This window comes from Bactrocera dorsalis, chromosome 3 (assembly GCF_023373825.1).
Source record: "Bactrocera dorsalis isolate Fly_Bdor chromosome 3, ASM2337382v1, whole genome shotgun sequence".
Taxonomy (NCBI): Eukaryota; Metazoa; Arthropoda; class Insecta; order Diptera; family Tephritidae; genus Bactrocera; species Bactrocera dorsalis.
Genome location: NC_064305.1, coordinates 58,482,445 through 58,508,455, shown reverse-complemented (window position 1 = coordinate 58,508,455; position 26,011 = coordinate 58,482,445). Strand labels below are relative to the sequence as shown.

The following is a 26,011-nucleotide window of genomic DNA, read 5'->3' as shown; positions in this document are numbered from 1 at the left end:
ATGAGTTATTAGGAATAAAAAAAAAAATATTTCAGTAGTGAGTACAGCCTCCTTTTTTAGTAATAACTTCATATATCCAGTCCTTCATGGAATGATACAGAGAATTGATGTCAGTCAAAGAAATCTTGGTCCAAGCATATTTTATAGGCAGGTAAAGTTACCATATCCTTTCTTTTTTGTGTATACCTTAACCAGCCCCAAATATTTTTTTATTAGGCTAAGATATGGAGAATATGACATTAACGTTTTGACTCGTGACAAACGACTTTACTACTCGAGCGTTATGAATAGGAGCATTGTCTTGTTGAAACATTCAAGGAATTGGTTCAAAGAGATCACTTAATTTTGAAATTACGGACTGCAATAATGTTTTGAAGCAATCGCCATTCATCTGCTGATCGATAAAAATCAAGTCAATAGAGCCACAAGCCCTTCTCGGCTGTGGTTGCTCATCTTTCTACAAATCGTGATAATAGTATTCAAAGCCATCTAAATTAGAACGTTTTTCATCAATAAAGACAACTGAACGCCAATCATTAAGTCGAGTGTCAGTATATGTATGTATGTATACTTATTCACGCTCAGAATTGTGGCTTTTCTCATTTTTACTTTAAATATTAACTCCAAAACAATTTATTTGTAATCTTTTTTTGTTTAAAGCAAAGAAATTGTTCGAACAAAATTCGAACTTTGATAAGAAAAGCGTGTTGAACAATAAGAACAAGCATGATTATAAAATTGAAAAGAATGTTGGTGCGTCTAAACTAAGGCCAGCATTGTACGTATGTATATATAGAGCATCGAATCCACTTGCCCATATTAAGAGTATCGCATATTTTCCAGTTATCATTTTACGTACTACTGACAATAACTACTAAACTTAGTAATAGTACAACAACAAGTGACTGAGATAATACTTTATAATTTGTCACCCTGAGCGAAACTTAAAGGAAAACTCCACAAATATGTTGTCGTGCTTGCATTGACCAATTCTCAGAAATTATTGAGGCGTTCAAGTAATATGCGCGCCATTCGGATCACAAGGAGCATTAGTAAGTTATAACCGATCGATTTCATTCATTAATAGACGTCAATTAATCGCGATTCATAAGTTGTGTTGTTGACCTGGGCAGGTGATAGCGGTGATGCATCACTAAATAAGAGCGCGCAAAATCCGAGTCGCCTCAAATGAGAAGATGACACCGCTCAGCTGAGGTATTGGCAGTAAACACCAGCCGCCCCCAAATCAAGTAGTTGTGTTCGCGGTTTGAGTTGTTTTTATTGCTATTGCATGACACGACAATCTGTAAATTGCTAGGCGCATCTGATTACTTTTGCCTGTTCAATTTTATTTTCTATACTTGTATACATATTGTCTCTATTTTTACAAGAGGCACGTTCGAGACTTCATATCGAGTAATGTACATTTCGCCCATTATTTATATCATTTAGTTTATTAAAATGATTTATAATGGTATATGCAAGGCTATTTTACGAGGTGTTGACAAAAATTAATTGCAATTTCAGCATATAAAAGCAAAGTGCTATTCCGAGTATAATCAAAACGTTTGCGACTCTTCTATAGTAATTTCCTAAACAAATACTCTGAACCGTTCTTAAAACAAAAAACAATTCAGTGAAAATGCGCGCCTTCAGCGTTTGCTTAGTACTGGTCCTATTCGTGGCGCTGCTGGTCGGCACTAGCGGTAATCCCGTCGGCGATAATGCCGTGCTCACTTCAGAGACAGCCGAAAAACCGTTAACTTTGTTCGATGTCGACGCGCAGCAAGGACATGAAAACGAAGGCGATCGCTTGGCGCGGGCTTACGGTGGCTACCGTGGTGGCTATGGTGGTTATCGTGGCGGTTATGGTGGATATCGTGGCGGATATGGTGGATACCGCGGTGGATATGGCGGTCGTCGTGGTGGTTATTATGGTTAAAATGACGAGAAATATACGAAAAACTATAATGTGAATTGTGAAATTAAATTAAATTTGTTGTGTTTTCTAATAAAAAATTATTACGGGATATTGCATGAGTTAAAATTTATTCCACTTCAGTATCAGCTTATCCAATATCAAACTGTTGTTTCAGCGTATATATCTTTTAGAAGACCAAAGACGCCATTTCAAATTTTCATTGAAAAGTTTAGTTCAGTTATGAATTTTAGAGGAAACTTCAATAATTTCTAAATTATATTAATCGACTAAAATAAAGCAAAGAGTGGAAAGCCAAACAATTTAAGACTAGAAACTAAAATACACTTCACATGGACAAATAATTTCATAGAATAAATGAATTCCGACTTTTCTTTTTGTATGGCAAATATATAGTATACTTAAAGTTATTCGAACTGAACAATTTTTTCGGCCTGTATAAAAGTGTGAAAGTTGTGTAAAGATATCTCTTCAAATAAAAAATGCTCATAAAAAAGCGAGATTGTGATTGTTTGGTTTGTATTTCAGCTACTCGCATATATTACAGTATATATGTGGTTCCGACAAGTGAGAAGCTTCTTGGGTAGGAAAGATTTTGTGCAAATATTTTTTACACAATATATTATTCATGAATTCTAGGTCTTCTACCGAAACTTCTCGATAATGTATACACTTCTATAGAAAATTACAAAACTTTATTAAGCAAATTCTTTTAAATTTAATTGTCTTTATTCGAAGCTCAAAATATCAGCAACGAAATAGATTTTAATGGGTCTGCCAATATTGATATAAGGGCTATATTGGATATTAGGCTTCGACTTCATGCTATTGCACATCTTAATTTCTAATTTAGAATAGTTAATACGGCCAATTATTTGAGCTTAGGTTAGCTTAGCTCTTCAACACTCAATAGATAGACATCCACCGACACACATTGAAGGTCTGATTTGACCCGGACGAATTGATAAATATTTTTTTCTTACTGGAGGACATAGCTGCCTTACAAATCAAGTTGACTATTAGTTAATAATAAATCACATTAAACTTTTTTTGTATTTCTGCTTTGGCTATCTAATATAAATTTATATTAGAAATTTTTTTAAGAAGTTTTTCTGAATTCTAATTTTTGCTGCCTTTTTTGTTGTCTCCGTCACTTCTTACAAACAAGCTGTGGGGGAATAGAACATTAGTTGCACTTGTGTAAGAATGAATTAATATTATAATCTGATTGCCAGACACCCACATCAAGATTTGCACATATGTACATACAAGTATATGCTTTTTCAAATATAGTTCAGTATTCAGGGCAAATTTAAATTAATTAAGTACTTAAATCTTCATATGTTGAGAAAAATTTACAAATATAGAAGTTTCAAGTATGTAGGCTATTTTACATTAATTTGTGGACAGGGTCATAGTTCGATTCCATTCATTTGCAATACCAATATGCATAAAGAACAGAAAATATGCATTTAGTATTATTTTCATTTTAACGTTTTTTTGCACTGCCTAAAAGTATGCTACTAAAACCTAAATAGCGCGCATATTTTACTTTCGCTCAATATCTGCACAAACTGTTTGCAAACATTTAATAACATGGAATGAACTTGCTAAAATTTCATCATTTCTCTCAATATATGTACATACAATTCATTGCGCATTCCGAAGTCAGAGCAAGCTTGTGTCTTAAGTCTTCAGTTTATGACTTGATATTATGTTCTATACATGCCTGTGAATTTATTTCAACCTTAATGGTGATAATATTATGTGTATACTAAGCTCACCAAATACTAATTTATTTCCAGTTTTAGTCGAATTAATAATATAAGTTATGTTCTGTTGTGCGACATTAAACTAACAGATATCGCGTCCGCACAATATTGATTAAAATTAGTCAAGTTAAGGTGAACAAACAGACGATTAATTTGAGATTTGATGATTATCTTGAAATATTGCACAAAGCACACATACATTAATACAACTGGAATATTATTTATACTTAACAGTATATTATATACATTAACGGTGCTTTTTAATACGGTGTAAATATAAAATATGTATTTATTTTTCTATAATTCGTTACAAAAATTTACATCGTGAAGAACATATTTACAATATTATACTTGCATAGTAATTTACTGTTAAAGTACAGCAAGACCTTGATTAAAGCGTAGAAGACATACCTTCAAAGTCGAGTGTAATGCGAAAGAGCGCTTAACCAGGCTATTAGAATCATATCATGTAAGTAAGTAAATAATGGGGTTAGGGGAAAGTGGATAGAAAAATTGCTTGTTATTAAATTTAGTAATTTTCTTTAAAAAATAAATCTTAGAAAAATAAAAACAATATAAATGAATATACTTACAAAAATAATTAAAAGTCTTGGTTAGTCAGATCAATTAGTTCATTTAGTGTTTCCTTTTTTTGCATTTCTGTCAAGAAGGTATGTAATGTAATTTGCGTTTTTCTTTTGCGTCTTGCTTTTTGAACTAAAATTCTGTCGAAATTTGGATAATAAAAAGCGCCAAGTCGTTTCATACGGTCCAAGCTGCGAACGGCGCCGAATCGACTTTCTTCGGTCTCCGTGTACACTCCCAGGTACGGGTGCCTTATTTGCGAATATTACGCCGAGCGAAGCTCATGTGAAAGAACGTGGCGTAATTTCTATATTAACGACCGACCACATGAAATAAGGCCAAAAACCTTCGAAAACGCTGATTCGAAGATGCTGCACGCTGAGGATCCGTGTCAATTGCAATAAAAGTTTGCTTCGACATTGGGAATAACCTGACAAGCCATTTCAATGCGACATGCTAATAGCCGTCTCAATACCAGAAAAAGCACGAAAAAAATGGAACATGATGTGGCTCAGAAGCAGACGAGATCGAAAAATAGTTTGATTTTTAGATGGTGAACAGTTTTATCGTAATAGTATTCGAGTTTTACCAGAAAGATTGGATAAAAATGTGAGGAGTGATGAACAATTTTTCGAACAGTCCAACATTTACCATTCCCTAACAATAAAATTTGCATTTTCATTAAAAAAATAGCAATAACTTAGTTGCACACTGAATAAAAGACATTATTTGTGAAAAGGCTTATTTCAATAACGTTACTGACTCTCAGTTCATATGCTGTAAATTGAAACACATAAAATTTCGTGAAAAATTTATATTAGTGCCTAATGTATGTATAGGTGTTCACTTAAAAAAGGGCGGTTCCATGCCTACTGCGAAATGTTTGTTCCCCGTCTTATGAAGCCATTCCATTCCATATAGGATGCATAATTTAATGTTTCGGACGTATTTAGATGAAAATTTTCTCTAGCAAATATGGTTAACATAGCATTAGAGGTTTGTGAAATTAAACTTATTAGATGATAATGCTACGCCCACACTGTTTCATATTAGAACTGCTTTATCTTAACTTAGTGCTTGGTTATGACACTTTATATGCTTTGGCTTAACGGCACTTTGTGGTAGAAGCAGATTCGGATCACTGCCCCGTTTACAATAACGCAATTAAACGCATTTAAAAAGCTTCGTTAAAATATTTTATTATTATACTTTTATGAAAGATAAATCTTCCAAACAAAAAGTTTGAGTAAAGCGATCTGTGTTTAATTGTGATCCTACAATTATTTGTTTGTTCTTGCTCTGCTTGATTAAATTTCAATTTCTATGCTTTTAAGCACCTAAAAATTAATTGTTAATCCCGTCGGTATGTGAAAGCATCTTAGCATTTAATTGCGAAGCTATTACGTTTCACTAGTTCTTGAGCATGCGCAATTGTTGTCATTTATTAGGTGAATTATATTATACAAATTGTGAAGAATTTTGATTACTCAGAGTTTAGTTAAAAATTAATATTTTTAGACTTGAAAATAAAATTTAAATAAATCAAAGATAACCTTTTATGTGCGAGGCGTACTTGCTTCGAGTTTACACGACTTTTCACATTTATACAGGGCGAGCCACTTATTATATTGGTATGAAAGGATTGAAAAATTGATGTTATGTTTGAGATATATTTCATCATTCGATTTTTTCTACAAAAGGAAATCTAGAGTAGCAAAATCAGTAGGCGTTGTTGGCCAATCAATCGAAAGATGATTTCTTTGTGATATCAGACAAACTGATAAATTGTGTTAAAACAGCGGAAACGTTAGCGATGGAAACTGGCTAGACCTTTTCTGTTCGAAAATGCTTGAAGATTTTATTTTTATTGAGGGATTTTAATAAGAAAGCGCATCACGTCATAATACCATGCGAACAGAAAAAGTAAGCTGGCTTCCATTGCTAAGGATTTCTATCGCCTATTTCGCTTCGATTGTTCAAAACTTTAACATGTCGTAACTAAGCACTGTATCCAAAGATATTTTATGATGCTTACAAAACCATACAATGAATTACAAAGGGCGGTATACTTTACTAGTTTAGGTAATAAGTTACCTAAATTAAATTGCGCAAATAATGAAACAAATAACAACTCTAAGGAGACTTATTCTAACTTTGCTACTAGCAAACCAAATAGAATTTAAAAATACACTACCTAACATGATGACTCTACTTATTAACAAGCTATAACAAGCTTACAAAAGATTAGCAATATGGCGGAACAAATACAACTCTCTTGAGCAACAATAATTTACCCATTAATATAACCATAACAAGCAAGGCATAAAAACTACTGGATACGACAGTTTCTTTACCTATCTCGGTATTGATATATGATTAAAACGCTAAACACCGCTGGTGGAACTCAAGTACTGCAAATCCAAAAGGTGGAAAGCTTTATAAATGCATTATAAAGAATAATTTAAAAACCCTGCCACACAGTAAGCCAGCCGGGCGAGTGATCCTTTCAAAATTCCTGACCTTTTAGTTTTTGCTGTATAGAAGGGTACTCACACTCAGTTATTGTATGCCGTTAGCGCTAAATATCGAAGTTCTGATCACTCATAATCTATAATCAGCTATTAGTTCAGTAGTCTAGGAGCTTGCGGCGGACAAAATATGACGTCCTTATACGTATATGTATGTATGTAGATAACACGTAGTATTCGAATGAATTGTCTACTTTTCAGCCATGACGTTTTGATTGTTAATAGCCACAGATCGTGTGAAATGGGCATTGCCATCAACAATGTGATCTATGATTGCTATATAATTATGAATCAATATTCAAATAGCGCTATAAAAGTTGATGCAGCCTCTTCACATTGCGAAAGCAATTCCATTTTATTTACATACAAGTATATGTATATAGAATATCAAATAATTTACTAGTTATCATTCATCGTACTATTAACAATTACTACTAAAATTAATAATAGTACAACAACAAGTGAGTGAGTTAACACATTATAATTTGACACCTTGAACGTGGCTTAAAGGAAAACCCCTCTAATATGTTGTCGTGATTGCATTGACCAATTCTTGAAAATTTCCGAGGCGTTCAGGTATTCCGCATGTAATTTGGATTGGACATGATCGCTTTCATTCATTAATTCATCCACTCAATACGATGCATTAGTTATGTTGTTGACCTGGTGAAGTGATAGCGGTGATGCACCACTAAATGAGAGAGCGAAAATCCGAGTCGCTTCAAAGGAGAAGATAAGACCGCTCAGCAGGGGTGTTGGCAGTAAACAACAGCCGCCCCCAAATGGAAAAGTTGTTTTTGTCATTTAAGTTGTTGCAGTTGCATGACATAAATTGATAGGCGCGTCTCATTACTTTTGCCTGTTGAATTTCAACGTTCGAGATTTCACTCCAAATAATGTACATTTCGCCCATTATTAATATCATTTAGTTTATTGAAATGATTTGTAGTCGTATATGCAAAGCTATTTTACGAAGCGTTGACAAAAATTAATTGCAATTTTAGCATATAAAAGCAAAGTGCAATTCCGAGTGTAATCAAAACGTTTGCGACTCTTCTACAGGAACTTTCTTAACAAATACTAAGAACCGTACTTAAAACAAAATAATTCAGTGAAAATGCGTGCCTTCAGCGTTTGCTTAGTACTGGTGCTATTCATGGCAATACTGGTCGGCACTAGCGGTAATCCCGTCGGCGATAAAAATAATCACGCAATAATCAATCATTCCACTTCAGTATCAGCTTATCCAATTTTAAATTAAATTGCTACTATAACGGGATAGAATTTTAACCTTGTAATTACTTTAGAATACACCACATTATAACCAGAACGTGTACAAATCCAACCAAAAATGTTCAATGCCCTAGGTATCCAATATGAGGACCCCAATTTTTTCCGAAAATAGCGGCCAATGTATGCAATATAAAATTGAAATTCAGATATAATCCTTTCTCAATAATAGTAATTATGTGCGTCAAGGATCGGTTGAGTGGGGTCAATATTTCCCTCAACCATCATATACCTAATATAAAGGTTTTCGAACTTCCAGCTGACTCTATGCTGGACTTGAGTTACCTCGATGAAAATTGCAGAGCGTGTGTTGCTCATAACATTGTATCTTTGAACCTAAAATAGATAGGAATTGGGCGAAAACTTGGTCTAGCCCCCATATAACCATTACTATTTTCGAACATCTAGCTGACTTTGCTCCATATGATTTGTGATTGTGTGTGCGTTACTGTTTTTGTATTGTAAAAGTTGCTATATTTTATTTCATTAAATTAACCATCAGAGAGTAGTTAGTATTTAATTAGTTTTGAATATTACCGTCAAATGAGAAATGCTTGTATTTTAAGGTATGCCTATTTTCTGAGGAAATCTAAAGCCTCAAAATTTCCCATAGCATGAAAGAATGTCATGATTTCCGAATTCAGCGGTGTAAACATATGTTTTGTTTTTTTTTTTTAATGGTGTTCTAAACTTCTTCTTAATCTTACAGGAGCAATTTTATTTCTACATATTTATGTCATTGCGTGACTGATTTTTGGAAGAAAGATTCCTCCAAAATTGTTTTCTGTTTGGACTGATTCTGGTTCTTTCTTTATGATTTTAAATTTACGGTGACTTTAGTGTTACCTATTCCACCACTTTATAGTCTAACTTTGAAGGATATATCAAAATGAAGATACATCGAGGAAATATAAACACACTTAACATACCTGAAGCGCCAAGAAATCACCGTCAGGAATTAAAGAGCACTATATATAGGGTGATTTTTTAAGAGCTTGATAACTTTTTTAAAAAAAAAAACGCATAAAATTTGCAAAATCTCATCGGTTCTTTATTTGAAACGTTAGATTGGTTCATGACATTTACTTTTTGAAGAAAATTTCATTTAAATGTTGACCGCGGCTGCGTCTTAGGTGGTCCATTCGGAAAGTCCAATTTTGGGCAACTTTTTCGAGCATTTCGGCCGGAATAGCCCGAATTTCTTCGGAAATGTTGTCTTCCAAAGCTGGAATAGTTGCTGGCTTATTTCTGTAGACTTTAGACTTGACGTAGCCCCACAAAAAATAGTCTAAAGGCGTTAAATCGCATGATCTTGGTGGCCAACTTACGGGTCCATTTCTTGAGATGAATTGTTGTCCGAAGTTTTCCCTCAAAATGGCCATAGAATCGCGAGCTGTGTGGCATGTAGCGCCATCTTGTTGAAACCACATGTCAACCAAGTTCAGTTCTTCCATTTTTGGCAACAAAAAGTTTGTTAGCATCGAACGATAGCGATCGCCATTCACCGTAACGTTGCGTCCAACAGCATCTTTGAAAAAATACGGTCCAATGATTCCACCAGCGTACAAACCACACCAAACAGTGCATTTTTCGGGATGCATGGGCAGTTCTTGAACGGCTTCTGGTTGCTCTTCACCCCAAATGCGGCAATTTTGCTTATTTACGTAGCCATTCAACCAGAAATGAGCCTCATCGCTGAACAAAATTTGTCGATAAAAAAGCGGATTTTCTGCCAACTTTTCTAGGGCCCATTCACTGAAAATTCGACGTTGTGGCAGATCGTTCGGCTTCAGTTCTTGCACGAGCTGTATTTTATACGGTTTTACACCAAGATCTTTGCGTAAAATCTTCCATGTGGTCGAATAACACAAACCCAATTGCTGCGAACGGCGACGAATCGACATTTCACGGTCTTCAGCCACACTCTCAGAAACAGACGCAATATTCTCTTCTGTACGCACTGTACGCATTCGTGTGGTTGGTTTAATGTCCAATAAAGTAAACTGAGTGCGAAACTTGGTCACAATCGCATTAATTGTTTGCTCACTTGGTCGATTATGTAGACCATAAATCGGACATAAAGCGCGAAACACATTTCGAACCGAACACTGATTTTGGTAATAAAATTCAATGATTTGCAAGCGTTGCTCGTTAGTAAGTCTATTCATGATGAAATGTCAAAGCATACTGAGCATCTTTCTCTTTGACACCATGTCTGAAATCCCACGCGATCTGTCAAATACTAATGCATGAAAATCCTAACCTCAAAAAAATCACCCGTTACCTTAAGCACACATATTGTTTATTCTATAAAGTTTTTTTTTACCAAGTATCATATTTAGGAATATCGTGTCGTTACTAGAAAACTATTAGTCCTTCCTATTTGTCCGCTTAACCGTAAATAGTAGCAGGATAGGCTGGTTGGTAAACTGGATAGGTAGCAACAGGTACAGGAGCAACGGTGCGGTATACAGGGTACACAGATCTATAGACCGGATAACTGGAACCGTAACTAACAACGGAATAATAGCCACGCTTCTGACGCACATGCGAGTCCGTTACTGCTGCTGCATCTTGCTCCAATGGTGCCGCGTTGATGTCCTCACTTCCTGCGGGGTAGCAGTACGCCGAAGCCAAAAGGACGGTGAATAGCACAAATGCAAACAATTTCATGGTGGAATAAATGAAGATGTGTTTTTAGTTTCTCAAACTGAACAAGCACTAGAGTGTCGAAAGAATTCTATGGAAGCATCAGCGCTGAACCTCAGTTTTATACTAAACAAACGGAAAACCGAATTTTGTTATTTTTAGCCAAGATTTTTTTTAATTCTTAACGCTTTTTCATGCAAATAAAAATTTGTAGTTTTGGAATTCTATTCACAACTTTGAGACAACTTCTTTTGAAATTGCAGATATTGCTTTTTTTGTGGATATCTTCTTTGAAGCGAATAATGGCGCGAACTGCGCACTTCGCCAACAATGAGTGGAATAAAATACAAAAGAAATGTAAATAGTGTGTTTTCATTCACTAGCGCATCTGTTGGTATCTAGTTTTGCGAATATGTATTAGCATGGCTTTTGTAAATAATAGTTTGTTTATAGGTCCAGTCGCAAAGTTTGAGTTTATTTTTAGTTCATTCAAGCTAATGTTCTGAAAAATCGGAGCTTCTAATGGTATTCAAAGCTTAAAGCTTTTCAAATGGCCTGAGGCTTAGAATTCGCGAAAAAAATTAAAATATATTAATAATAAGGAAGTTATACGATTTTAATTCCGTCTTAATACAACCGGAATTTCGAATAAGTAATTTCCAAATTCTGCTCTCGCCGTTAATATTTCTGCTATAAATGAGGCTATGGCCGTAGTGTAACGACACGTAAATCAACGACGCGAAGCTCCTGCTCTCATGAAAACTTCATATCATCTACATATCGTCACTTGAAATGCAAAATAACGTATCATCAAAAAATCCGAAATTGAGTGTCTTTTTGATTACACTTCACTACTTCAAATTACACACATATGTAATATTACATATGTTCAACACTCTCAGGTTCAGCGGTCAGATATAAACCAGTTTTAACTAATATTAAAATTTTGTTTCATTCATGTTCCATTTTATTTCGTGTTTCATTCATGCCGCTTTAAATTTCCGAAAATGTTGTTACGTTATTTTGCATTTCAGGTGACGATATGTATATCTATATCTGCTATCTTCTTCTTCTATATAAATAAAAATGAACCGCCAAAATGTACATATGTATGTACGCTCATAACTTTCATACGACTGAACCAAATTTGATGATTCTTTTTTTATAATGTTCGTTGAGGTTCAGAGTTGGTTTTTGCGGAGAAAAAAATTCGAATAATTGCCGGAAAACCCGTGAAAACAGCCCTTTTCTTTTGCTCATACAAACGAATGAATGTTTGTTCATTAGAAACGCTAAGAGAACGGCTGAACCAATATTGATGAAATTTTAAGAGGTTGTTCGTCGTGGATCGGGAAAGGTTTAGAAATGAAGAACCTGTATGTCTTTCATGAGGAAAAGTCGGAAAATTGAACAATTCCAAAAAGTTAATTTTTTTCCATAGAAATGCTTTTATTCATTTTTTTCAATTATACCTATAAATCTTTCAAATTTGGCGTTTGCTTCAAAAATTTTTGAAAATTATTCCGTGAAAATGTTATGTGTTTTTCACACAAAGTGATCAATTACAGCTTGAAATTTGTCACGATGCCACGAATAGGTTGCGGTGTTCTTTTTAGCATCAACATACATTAGCAGCGCAAGGCACATGACCGAGCACTCCCAGGATGTGATGACATAAGTGCGGTATTATGGTCAATCAGCAAGCGATCGTCACGATGTCATAGCAAGACTTTTCAACGTTATTCAAAGTTATGTCAATGTTGAGTATTGCAGTTTGGTGTAATCGATAAAATACGTTTGTAAGTACGTCACCTCAGGAAGCAACATGGCGATTATTGGTCTTGAACGATACGGTCGATACGTGAACTGCAATAAAGCGCTTTGTAGGATATTCTCTCAGTTAATTTGGAGAATAACCAAAGAGAGTATTTCAACCCAGAGAATACAGTACAGCCAGTGGAAACATCGCCAGCAACAAAATTAACATTGAAGAGTTTTTTCTTAACTTTCGTGAGTGATGTGTTTGTGAGAACATTGCTCTATTCGAAAATTCCTGGGTATTGTACATGGAATGCATCGTCGAAGAAATAGTTGCGCAAAAAGCAAGGCCAACCAGTAGATGGACATCCAGGTGTGTTATCATCTAATGCATTAGGACGAATTTACACAATCCACGCGAAAAAACGACGATTATTTCTACCTTCGGTTGCTATTGATTAATGTACGCGGTTCAACTTTATTTGAGTCATTGCTTACTGTGAATGCTTCGATGTGTGCAAGGAATGAAAATGAAGTTCGCATACTTTTCGATATAAACATCAACATTGTCAAAGACATTTTACATCGTCTTCCCTAAAAATTGGAAATGGTAAAATTTCAGTTGATACTTCCGGTGGTTCGGTATCAATTCCATCTTCCCTTTAGCAATTCGCGGGAGATGAACTTATCACAAATGTTCGGACATTGGCCAAATTATCGTAACTACGATTCCTTAAGTGCACGCGCAATGTTAGCTGCCAAAAATACCGATGTTGTTGACTTAAACTGGAAGATTCAAAGTCAAATTCCGGAAGACTTTCGCTCATACAAATCGATCGATCGTCTTGACTATGAAGACGACGCCGTGAATTATCCAGTGGCATTCCCAAATTCTTTGGAGAGACTTGGTATGCGACCGCATCATTTGCGTCTCAAAGTATGATCTGTCGTTATTATGTTTCGCAATCTTCATGCGCCGACGCACCTATCGAATACAAGGGGACAGAATTCTTGATCCTACGAATTCCTTTGAGTTCTAACGATTTGCTATTTCAGTTCAAACGTATTCCGTTTCCAGTGAAAATTGAATTTGAGATGACAGTCAACAGGACCTAAAGATAGTCGCATAGTGTGATGCATAATTTTGGAAATGCTATGTTTTTCACACGGCCGCGGCGTGCCCACGAGTTGGAAAACCATCTGTTCTGTACACCGGAACAGAAACCGAAAAATGTTGTTTATAAAGCTGCGTTACATTAAAAGAAAAGAAATGAAATGATAAATTTAACCTTCTTTTCATTTCAAAATACATAATTTCACGCAGGACAACGGTTGCCGGGTCAGCTAGTATAATATAATTCTGGCCTTTTTAGTCAAAGATCCACATTTGATAGCATTGAACGAGATAATTATTTAGATATACAATATTTAGACACATTCGAATTATGTCGGAAATTTGCTGCGCAATGAGTTGCGGTAATACTTTCTGAACCAAAATTTAAAATGCTTGAAATTAAAAAGCATTGGTTAAACGACATTCTTCAACGAAATTAAATTAAGATTTCGGCTATAGCGAAACTATAATGAAACGTTTTTTTGGATTATATTGGGAAGTCGAAAAAGTCTATAGATGTCGTTGCAGTCGTAAATCTCCAGTGCTACCAATCACATTGTGTCATACCATACAGTGTTGGAAAGGTGAGATTTTCAGCTTCATTCAATACAAAAAAAAAAATAAATTGCAAGAAGTTGAAAAAATTGGAGTTGTTAAAAACTGAGTGAAAATAATGGAGAAATTCGCTTATTTTGAAATTTTTGTATAAAATTGGGAAGAATGAGAAGAAAAAAGTCGATGAAATTTTGGAACAGATTGACCAGGACCATCACATAAACAGCCATGATATCGCTAAGGAACTTAGTATTCATAATCAAATGATTTTGAAATGTGTAAAAAAGGCTGGCTACAAAAAAATCTCGATGTTTGGGTACCATATGAATTGTCTGTGAAAAATTTAATGGACCAAATTAACATCTGCGATTCTTCGCTGAACCGTAATGAAATCGAACCATTTCTGAAGCGAATAGTAACAGGATACCAAAAGTTTATCAACTGCGACTATAATTGGCGAAAAAGATCAGGGTTGCATGGTGAAACCCAACAAATGGTCGCAAAGCCAGGTTTGATGCCACGAAAGGTGAAGCTGAGAGTTTGGTGGAATTGGAAAGGAATCATTTACTATGAGGTTCTCTAGCCTAGTCGAACGATTGACTCTATATTTTACTGTCAACAACTGATGAGATTGAAGCAAGCAATCGAAAAAAAACGACCAGAACTGATCAACAGAAAGGGCTTCGCCTTCCATCAGGGCCCCGTTAGACCACACATATCTTTGATGACTCGGAAAAAATGGAAGAGCTTGGCTTGATGCATCCACTATATAGCCTTGACCTTGCACCATTGGATTGCCATTTGTTTTGGTCAAAGTAGAATTCCCTTAATGGAGTAAAATTTACTTGAAGAGAAAAATTACTTGTCTCAGTTTTTCGCCGAGAAACAAGAAAAGTTTTATACTAATAGAATAATGTCTCTAGCGGAAAAATGACAAAAAAAATAAAGTTCATTAAAAATATAAAAAAATTAGTTGGAGTTTGATTTGAAATGCGAAAAGACTACCCTACATATATGATAAGATATCTCAAAACTTGTCCTGCTCTACAGTCCAGGTCTACGCTATAATCTTCGAAGAAAATTTCCACTTAAGTTCACAACATCATATAACTGACATGTAAACTGAATGACCAAAATCAATTTTCACCGTCTACAGCTTTTTGCGCACAGGCTATACATACTTTGTTGTTGCTTTTAAACCTCAAAAAAAGGCTCTGCATTTATTTTAATGGTATGTACAAAAAATAGTAACATTCAACTCAGTACAAATACACAAACAGCTTATATAAGTATAAATACTTTATTAAAAGATACCGATCATGAGTTAGACCTTTAGAGTTAATTCTTATTGTAGACATCTTAAAATAGACTCCAAATGCTCCGTCGAAGTTTCTCGTATTAACTCCTAAATATAGTCGACCTTCATGTATTATATCTTGTTGGAAGCGTTGCTGGACACTTTCTGAAGACTTGATTTCGCACAGGAAATTCAAGAAATTTAAGGGGTCAGTAGGGTAATCTTTTTTCAATTTTTTTTTTTTGCATTTTCTGTTCCCTTATATCTTAAGAATTAATATAGACCATTGGAAGGTTTCGAAAAAGTCCCAAAAATAATAATACCGTTCGACATTCGGAGTACTCGGACTGCACATCTCAAACTTTAAACGCGTTTTTCTCAAAACACACTTCTTTAAACTGTCGGACATGATTCCGGTCGAACTACTCAACCGATTTGCTTAATTTTCTTTGCAATGTTCACAAAACGCATGGCTATCGTCCCTATATTTTTTATAATTTATTGACAATGTTATGCATGAAAAAATGTATTTAAAAAAATTGGGGAAGAAAAAAGACGTTAATTACTTTTTTATTTATGAACGTTTTTTCATAATTCTAGTAGGGACGATAACCATTCACGTACTTTTTAAGAATATATTGGGTTTTTGTGTTTCAGATGATCCAAACATGAGAAAACGTATCAAACAATTCCGAAAAAATTTGTTTATACACTCCACGATAAGCCTCATGATATGTGAAAATAGTTCAATTGTAGAATAAAAGTTTCTATGAAAAAAAATGTCAAAAAAAGCAGGCCAGATTTTTAGATTTCACTGAAAACCGAACGAAATGTCGAGAAACCTATAAAATATAAACAGACAATTGTTAAGAAAATTCAAACCTTTTTCTTTAATGTAAAAAAAAAAAAACTGATACAATTAAGTTCTGAATATGACATCATTCAAATCGCCTCCATGACTTTTTTTGCAGGAACGAATTCGATGAACCCAGTTTTCGAGTGCTTTTTCCACTAAATTAAGCCGTCATGAATAGCAATTGCTGAAGAGAAACGACTTCAAATAACCTCACAAGAAGTGGTTTAATGATGTTAAATCACTAATTCTTGGAGTCGAATCTCCAAAATTTTTCTCGTAATAATTCGGTTGTTGCATATGCGGTGTGGTATGTAGGCTCCTTCTTTTTGTTCAAAAACGGTGTAACCGAATGGCTTGAAATTTGTAGAGTACATCCATCATATGTAAGCGCATGAAACCGTTTCTTAACATAAAAAATAAATTATAACAAGAAAAAAAAATAAAATAATAATAAAATACGCAAGATTTGTTAGTATTTTCGAAATGACAACTTTAATTCAAATTTCTAAATTATGGACTATTTGGCATAGAGACTCATCCAGAAGAATATTACAAATATTGCTTAAGCTTGGAGTGGGAAAAATACTTTCCCCAAGTTTAAGCAGTCGCTGTGGAAAATCACCATTAGTGATTCGATGACGATGAACTCTCATATTCTTCCGTAATTTTATATTTTCAATCGAAGTCCATACGCGCGACGTTATTAAGCATTCTTTTATGATATCTGCTCGCGTATCTCTGTTAATGACAGAAAGTGTCTTTAGAAAATCTCAAGCAAATACAAAAGTTATCCCGTCCATGAGAGCAGAGGAATTTCTTAGGTCTTTTATTGTTCTCCCCGGGGGCCTCTATATGCTCTTTATGGCTCATGGTGCATGCATCCCACATATCAATGAGGGGTCCTGCAATAGCCTACCAAGAGGCACATTTTTGCGGATTGAACATATTGATTTTTGTTCAAAAGTTATGAATAGCGGAAGTTTAAAAGTTGAATGAGTAGTTTTTCAATCGTTTTGAAGAGCTACAGCAATTCCTAACTAAGCAACTGCTATCGCTATCTTTCCTGATTGTCTTATTTTAGCAAGTATGAAATTTGCAAGAAATGTCTTGCCAGTGCCAACTGGCGCATCCAAAAAAAAAGTTTTTGTTATTATTCATGCTATCGATTGTAATTTCGAAAGCATATTTTTGATCTGGGACTAATTTTCGCAGCTTTTCATTGACAAACCGGTTATTTGTATTATAGTGATTGTCATTGTATTTGTAGCTCTGTTTTCTGCACGAACTGAAGAAGGCAGTTTAAATTCGCTTAGATTTTTATCATTTAGTTGCAATAACTTATTTTCAATTTGTATTAAACCTTCGTTATGTATGTCCTCACAGTATGGCAAGGTAAAATTTTGCTGTTGTAGTTTATGTATAACATCTTGACATAAATCGTCTTTGAAATATTCCCATAACTTTAAAGGACCCGAAAGTTTACAAAATAAAAGTATGACGACAAACAACTCTCTTTTCTAGTAAACCTCTGTGACGGCAAGCTGGCTGATAGGTTTTTTCAAGAACTCCGTCTACGTTTTTTAAGTAATCGAATGAGGTTGGACCGCATGCGTGATGTAGTAACATCTTAAGGAAAAAACACTCTAAAGGTGTACTCTACCTAAAGCGGAATTTTTTTTTATGCCTGGATGACCAAATATGTCCTCACCACGGTTTCTTCTTTTAAATTTGTTATTAGCCCATATGTAGTACAAGAGGTTTTTGTCTGATAGCGAGGCTGCGTTGCTGATATAAACCACTTTTAAATTATCTTGCTTATTTCTAACAAAATTCTAAACTTTAGCAATATTTGCTGATTCATGCAAATTATTTCTCTTCTCCATTTTTCAGTTTGTAACAATTTGATAACAAAATATTTTGCTTCACAGGAGCATCAACCTCATTTTGCTATACTTTAGGATTCTATTGACCTTCATTTTTTGTAAAATCACCACATCTAATTCGTATTTCCAGTGCGTGCCAAATCTGTCAAAAATGTTAACAAAGAGAGACATGTTTCACTTGGTATTGTACATTTTGCTCGAACCTTTCAGAATTTACTCGCCTTTATCAGTGTGTTGCAGCTTGGCAAAATGTTAAACAACATTCTCTGTCTATATTTAACATACTCTGTTATAAGTACTGATTATAATTTTTTTTTTTGAATTTACGCTCGTAAGTCGGTTTTCTGATTATTTTTTTGTTTACAAACCATTCTCATTGGACTCACTTCCAAATGGTTAAGGCCATTTTTCGTTTCATTAGCGAACAGACAAAAATCCAAACTATTTTTATATATTAGATGATTATGTTGTTAAACACCTCGTTATTTAGATCTCTATTATTTATTTTACGAACAGTAGACCTTCCAAGTAGGAATTCTAATCAAAACTGTGTTAAGTTGTTTTTGCTAGTTTTTGCTTTTGGCTCTGCTTGATGCAATTCAAAATTAATTGTTGATCCGGTCGACATATGAAAGCGGTTTAGTATTTAATTTGCTAAACATTTAATTCGCTGAATTTTTTAATTAGATCTCATTAGTTGCTAAACATGCGCTATTTCTGTGTACTTATAAGGAGAACTATTTCATTAAAACGGTGAAGAATTTTTATTATTCAGAGTTTAATTGTAAACAAATATTTTTAGACTGAAAAATACTAATGAAATAAATCATATATAACCTTTTATGTACTAAGAGTTTATACCCATACAGGGTGGGTCATTTAATATGCCGGTATGCATTTATTAAAAAATTTACGTTATGTTTGAGATGTTATTACGGAACCCAATTGTATACTATTTCAACATGTTTTTTCGACTTTATTATAGTAAAAAACATCAAATATTTTTCCATAACTCTCGAGCATCTTTACAGGTCTAGCGCATTCTCTTGAATGAACCATATTTGAAGTCCTCATAAGCCAATCAATGTGGGAACGATAAACGAACGTTCGACGAAAAGAAGTGGACTTAATTGTAACAATAAGGCATAAAAGAGGTCGTGAATCAGACGAAGATAAACTGCGACAAAAAAAAAAACACTCGGAAATTGTAATTATCTGAAAAATGGTATTTCAAAAAAAGTTATTTTGATAAGTTGGTAGGACAGTCTTTAATTTTATGCCAAATATTAGCGCGAACAGTATGTTTTAAGCTGGTACACCTCAGTAGTGCATTGCGATTTTTACAATGATAAAAATTATTGAACAAAGAATCTCAAATTTTGTATTCTCAACCAAAATTTCGCGGATTCATTGCGAATATTGGAAAAGGCTTACGGCGATTCAGTTTCATCGAAAAACATAATCCTACGAGTTGTGCAAACGGATACTTAGTCGATGGTCTGAGTTCAAAACTTTGAGCACACAAGCCACTTTGTCGGTGTTTGTCGAAGTCGTACGTCCCCAGCGCGGTCTTTATCAGTGATTTTTTCCCGCCCCTCCAAAAAGGCCTGGTGCCACTGAAACACACCATTTCTTGCTTAAGTAACATCTGGGTAAGTCTGCTTGATCATATCAAACGTCTCTGTCGCAGATTTACCGACGTCCACACGCAATTTAAACCCGTACCTCTGCTCTAAAGAACGCTTCATTTTCGGCTTGCACCCATCATAGAAACACGTCGCGCGAAAATGTTTGCCCTGACTCTCCAAGTGCTCGCAGAGAACTGACCAGCCGTACGTTCGTCAGCTTGGAACATCGTGTCGGAAGAAAATCAGTCCTATTCCTTTCTGGAAAAATCCTGTATATGCCGTACAGCCATTGAAACATTGAATTTATTGAAGAAGACTTTTGGTTAACGCATTATATAGCGTCGTGAGCCTGTAGTGTGGTCTCCAAGATCGTGCCATTCAAATTATATGAAGTCGCTTGTCTACGAGGAACTCAAATGAAATTTTTGTTTGCAAATAAGTTTATTTTTGCATATTAACACCTCGTGTATGTAATGAATTTCGTCTTCAACAATTGAACGAACAATTTCATTGTAACTGTATTGCGATTTTGGCTTATTTTTGCAGGTTGAGATTAGATTGGTTGAGACTTTCAACTCAAAAACTAATTCAATGTTGCAGTAAGTCAATATTGAAGTACCGATATACAGGTTTTTGCACCCTGTTTGCACTTTTAAAAGAATTTTAATTGTTGCGCACTTCATGAATATCGAATAATTTTCTAGTTATAATTTTACATAATATTAACAATTATTACTAAAACGGGTAGTAGAACAACAACAACTTGTTACGTTAATTAGTTCATTATAATGTGTCCCATAGAAGGAAACCTGTGAAAATATGTCGTCGTGCTCGCCTTGACCAATTGGACTACACGGAGCCTTAGTCAACTCAATACGATGCAGAAAGCGAATAAGTTGCGTTGTTGACCTGGTCAGGTGATAGCGGCGATGCATCACTAAATGAAAGCACGCAAATCCGAGGCGTCACAAGTGAGTAGATGACACCGCTCAGCTGGGGTGTAGGCAGTAAACGACAACTGTCCCCAAATCAAGTCACAGTTTTCGTCGTTTGAGTTGCCAACTGTTGACTGTCATATCTGTAAACTGCTAACCCTCTGAATACCTGTGGTTGTTCAATTTCCATTTCTAGAATTTCTAGACTTGCATATTTTCTCTATTTTTATAGAACAACAATTACGTTCGATATTTCATTCCAAGTAATTTCCCTGAATATTTATATAATTTAGTTCATTAAAATATTTTCTAATCTTAAATGAACAGCTATTTTTGTATATAAAATCAAAGCGGTATTCCGAGTATAATCAAACCGTTAGTGGCTGTTCTAGAGGAACTTTCTTAGCAAATACTCAGAACCGTTTTTGAAAAGAAAAAAAAATTGTGAAAATGCGTGCTTTCGGCGTTTGCTTAGTACTGGTGTTGTTCGTGGCAATGCTGGTCGGTACCAGCGGTAATCCCGTCGGCGATAATGCTGTGCTCACTTTAGAGAAAGCCGATCAACCGTTAACCTTGTCCGATGTCAACGACCAGCAAGGACATGAGAACGAAGGCGATCGCTTGGCACGGGACCACCATGGTTGGCATCATGGTCATGGTGGACATGGTTATGGTGGACATGGTCATCGTGGTTAAAGTGACTACAAATTTAAAAAAATGTATATATATATATAATATCTTTAATTTGAATTGTGAAAGCAAACATTTGATTTAACAAATTATTGAAATAAAACTAAAAAAATCTTGCAAGAATTATTTTTGTTTTTTCTTTAAAAATAATCACGAAATATTGTGCAAAATGAAATTTAAAATTCTTCAGTATCAGCTAATCCAACGTCAAATTAAATTGCTATCTCCGTGCATAGATCTTTTAGAAGATCAAGGATTTCATTGCGGAATATCTCAACTGTTTGTAAAGGGTGATTTTTTAAGAGCTTGATAACTTTTTTTTTTAAAAAAAAACGCATAAAATTTGCAAAATCTCATCGGTTCTTTATTTGAAACGTTAGATTGGTTCATGACATTTAATTTTTGAAGAAAATTTCATTTAAATGTTGACCGCGGCTGCGTCTTAGGTGGTCCATTCGGAAAGTCCAATTTTGGGCAACTTTTTCGAGCATTTCGGCCGGAATAGCCCGAATTTCTTCGGAAATGTTGTCTTCCAAAGCTGGAATAGTTGCTGGCTTATTTCTGTAGACTTTAGACTTGACGTAGCCCCACAAAAAATAGTCTAAAGGCGTTAAATCGCATGATCTTGGTGGCCAACTTACGGGTCCATTTCTTGAGATGAATTGTTGTCCGAAGTTTTCCCTCAAAATGGCCATAGAATCGCGAGCTGTGTGGCATGTAGCGCCATCTTGTTGAAACCACATGTCAACCAAGTTCAGTTCTTCCATTTTTGGCAACAAAAAGTTTGTTAGCATCGAACGATAGCGATCGCCATTCACCGTAACGTTGCGTCCAACAGCATCTTTGAAAAAATACGGTCCAATGATTCCACCAGCGTACAAACCACACCAAACAGTGCATTTTTCGGGATGCATGGGCAGTTCTTGAACGGCTTCTGGTTGCTCTTCACCCCAAATGCGGCAATTTTGCTTATTTACGTAGCCATTCAACCAGAAATGAGCCTCATCGCTGAACAAAATAAAGCGCGAAACACATTTCGAACCGAGCACTGATTTTGGTAATAAAATTCAATGATTTGCAAGCGTTGCTCGTTAGTAAGTCTATTCATGATGAAATGTCAAAGCATACTGAGCATCTTTCTCTTTGACACCATGTCTGAAATCCCACGTGATCTGTCAAATACTAATGCATGAAAATCCTAACCTCAAAAAAATCACCCGTTAAAAGACTCCGTATAATAAAAACATTAAATATTATTTTGAAATTTCTAACTTTTAAATAATTTGTTAACAACCAACGGTCAATAAAACAAGAAAAATGTTAACTTCGGCCGCACCGAAGAGATAATTAACAGTGTAACTAGCTGAGCTGAACCTAAATCCAGCTAAAACATCATTACTGGTGACTTGACGTGGATGACGCCCAAACTTTCATTCCAAAAAGAAGCCTAAACTATAAAAATCACGTCATATTCAGTAAAAAATTAAGGTGATGGTAATCGCTTCAGGCAACGCGCGAGTCCTTTGAAACTATTAATAGTCATTCGCTGAAGTCACTGAAGGCCATACCAACCGATGCTCATATAAGACTATGTAAAATTGAATTAGGCGTTGGCATGTTTCATTTGAATCAGAAAATTTCACTTTAGAGAATTTAAAAAAATCGTGAAATAATGTTTTTGTTAGTCTGGGTTAAATTTGGTGAAAAAGTAGAGCATCTGAGCCTCCGACAAGAAAATATATTTGACTTAATGAAATTAATTGCGAGTTACATTTTCTGTTTAACTTTGCAAATTTCGAACTTTAATGAAATATAATTCGAAAGACTTAAAATGATGCTCTCAATATAGATCGGCGCAATATTACAAACGTCAGTAAGCATCATAATCCGCTAACTCTTTTGCATAAACGGCTTCAGAGCTAAGTTGAAACTCAAGTCAGTTAATTTTGGAAACTGACACGAACAGGGTTTCCGTTTTTCTTATTCTTTTCCAAAAATATAATTATTTACCAAAGATTTTGTCCAAATAGACTATGTTTTCCTCCACACTTTAATTTTTCATGAACGCCAATAAAAGAAATATAAAATAAGTTTACTAAATTATGTGCCTGCTGTCTGATAATATTGAAAACATTTCGAAATGAAAAAAATTTCGTGTGACACCCCTCAGATTATGTACATTCAGAATCTAGAGAAGATTATTTGCCGTTTATGCTTATAGGCTTTACCCTTGTAGAACATAAACGATCAGAAATTAAGCATTTGATGCTATGTGTGGTCCTTTGGGAAGCAAAACAAAAGAAGAACTCCTGTGTTCGAAGTTATAACTTAGTAGTCAATTTTTTATTTTCCATTTCCGGCAGTTTCGTCAAATGTCTGAAGGTATGCGCCCCCAAGTGCTTAAGCTTTGAATACAAACGTGGGACAGTCAAAAAGAAAGTCTTGAGTTGTTTCCACCACGTCTTCTTTCATACAGCTTCTGCAAATGGTGTCTGGCAAGATTCCTAGTCTTACAGCACGGACGACATTAGGAAAATGGCCTGTTAAAAGGCCCACAACTAGGAGGATGCTAGCCTTACTGTGGGCAAAGAGATCACTGTATCAATCATACATCTACCAATCTCATCAAATTTTCGTCTATCGTTTGCATTTGTAACCCTTCGGTTCAATCGATTTAAATCATCTCTTAACTATTCTTAAATTCTTTTGTATTGACTGAATTTAGAATTTCAACAATTAGTTTCATAATAATAATTTTTATATATGTCTCATACTAAGGGTAGCTCTTGACGAAGTACGTCTAAGAAGTGAAAGAATAGACTTAAAGATTAGAGGCTTTCAATACGAATCCTACAGTCAAAATATGTGCAATAGTAGCCTGGATTCAGTTTTCGAACATTTTGCAGCAATTGGGGCCGTATGTCATCAACATCTAAAAATTCAGGCAAGAAAAGCACAAACGAAACCAAAAAACTAAGAAACAGCTACCAAAAGACCAACGTCGAAAAATATGGCCACTTTAAAATCAGCATGTTGAAAAAACAATTGTTAACATAGCAATAACATAGGGATCTTAAACTTTTTGCGCTAAAGATATGTATATCAAATTCACCTTTTAGAAAACGTAAAAAATTTTCCGAAATATACTTGTATGCTTATAATCCTTCAATAGTATACCAGATGCCCCACGAATTCACGGAGTGGAATTATAAAAGTACTAAATGCCTTACATTTATCGTTCACTAGCTGGCCCCGCAGCCGTTGTCCTGCGTGAAATTATGTGTGTTTGAAATAAAAAAAAAATGAATTTATCATTATATTTTTTTCATGTAAGGCAGCTTGATAAACATTTTTTGGTTTCTGTTCCGGTCCGTAAATGTACAGAGAAGATGGTGAGCATGCCACGTATAGTATATCTGGCCGTGTAAAAAACATGGCATTTCCAAATTTAAGCCACACACTATGCGACTACCCTTGTGTCCTGTTAATTGTCATCTCAAATACAATTTTCACTGGAAACGGAATCCGTTTGAGACGGTGGCATACCAAGCCTCTCTAAAGAGTTTTGAAAATCCATTGAATAATTCACAGCGACTTCTTCATTGTCAAGACGATCGATCGAATTGTATGAGTGCAAGTCTGCCAGAATTTGACTTTGAATCTTGCAGTTTAAGTCAACAACATCGGTATTTTTGACAGCTAACATTTCGCGTGCACTTAAGGAATCATTGTACGATAATTTGGCCAATGTCCGAACATTCGTGATGAGTTCATGTTTCATGAATTGATAAAAGGCAGATGGAATTGATAGCAAACTACCGGAAGTATCAACCGGAATTGACCCATTTCTAAGTATTAGCGAATACGATGTAAAATGTCTTTGGCAATGTCATTTTTGTTCATATCCCATAATTGACGCGGATTTGAAGGGTGATATGTATATCGAAACGATTATCGCGAAAAGTGTGCGATCTTCATTTGTATTCGAAGTTTAATTCCAGCGATTATCATGTTCCAGCAATTGTAATTGCTGGCCTGCTTCTCATAATAAATTGTTTTGTATAAATTCGTCCTAATACATTAGTTGAGAACACACCTGGATGTCGATCTAATGGTTGGCCTTGCGTAATTATTTCTTCGACGATGCATTCTATGTATACTCACCATAGTTTAGATGTACATTTATTGTGAGATACACAAACCGAAAAGGGATTGTAGTGGATGGAAGGTCCATGAACCATATTGGTTTCCACCACTTTGTATAATACTAGATCTTTCTCTGGATCAGGAATTTTCAGTTTTGGTGAGCTTTCAATCTGAACGGACGTGTATTGATGCGCTCCGTAAAAACTTTCTAAATAAACAAAACTTAAAAATAAACAAATAACAAAAAAGTGCATTAAGTGCAAGTGTTAGGCAATAACGCCGAAAGAGTTAATAAAAACATAAAAAAAACACAAAAAATTATACCTTTTGTAAACAATAATAATAATAAAAAAAAAACAAATACATAATTCGAAATAAACAATAAA

General features: G+C 34.9%; 2 protein-coding genes across 2 annotated transcripts in view; both read left to right on the top strand.

The window, feature by feature from the left end:
* Window positions 1–2,441, top strand: part of LOC125777301 (uncharacterized) — a 58,269-nt gene extending 55,828 nt beyond the window's left edge. The window contains exon 2 of the mRNA XM_049451742.1: window positions 2,403–2,441. The gene's annotated coding sequence lies outside the window, so the exon portion shown is untranslated. The remainder of the gene's footprint in view (window positions 1–2,402) is intronic.
* On the top strand, window positions 1,551–2,047 carry LOC125777300 (uncharacterized). Its single transcript, XM_049451741.1, has one exon. It carries the CDS (start codon window positions 1,643–1,645, stop codon window positions 1,940–1,942), a length of 300 nt encoding a protein of 99 aa, XP_049307698.1. The 5' UTR covers window positions 1,551–1,642; the 3' UTR covers window positions 1,943–2,047.
* Window positions 2,442–26,011: the final 23,570 nt, after the last annotated feature.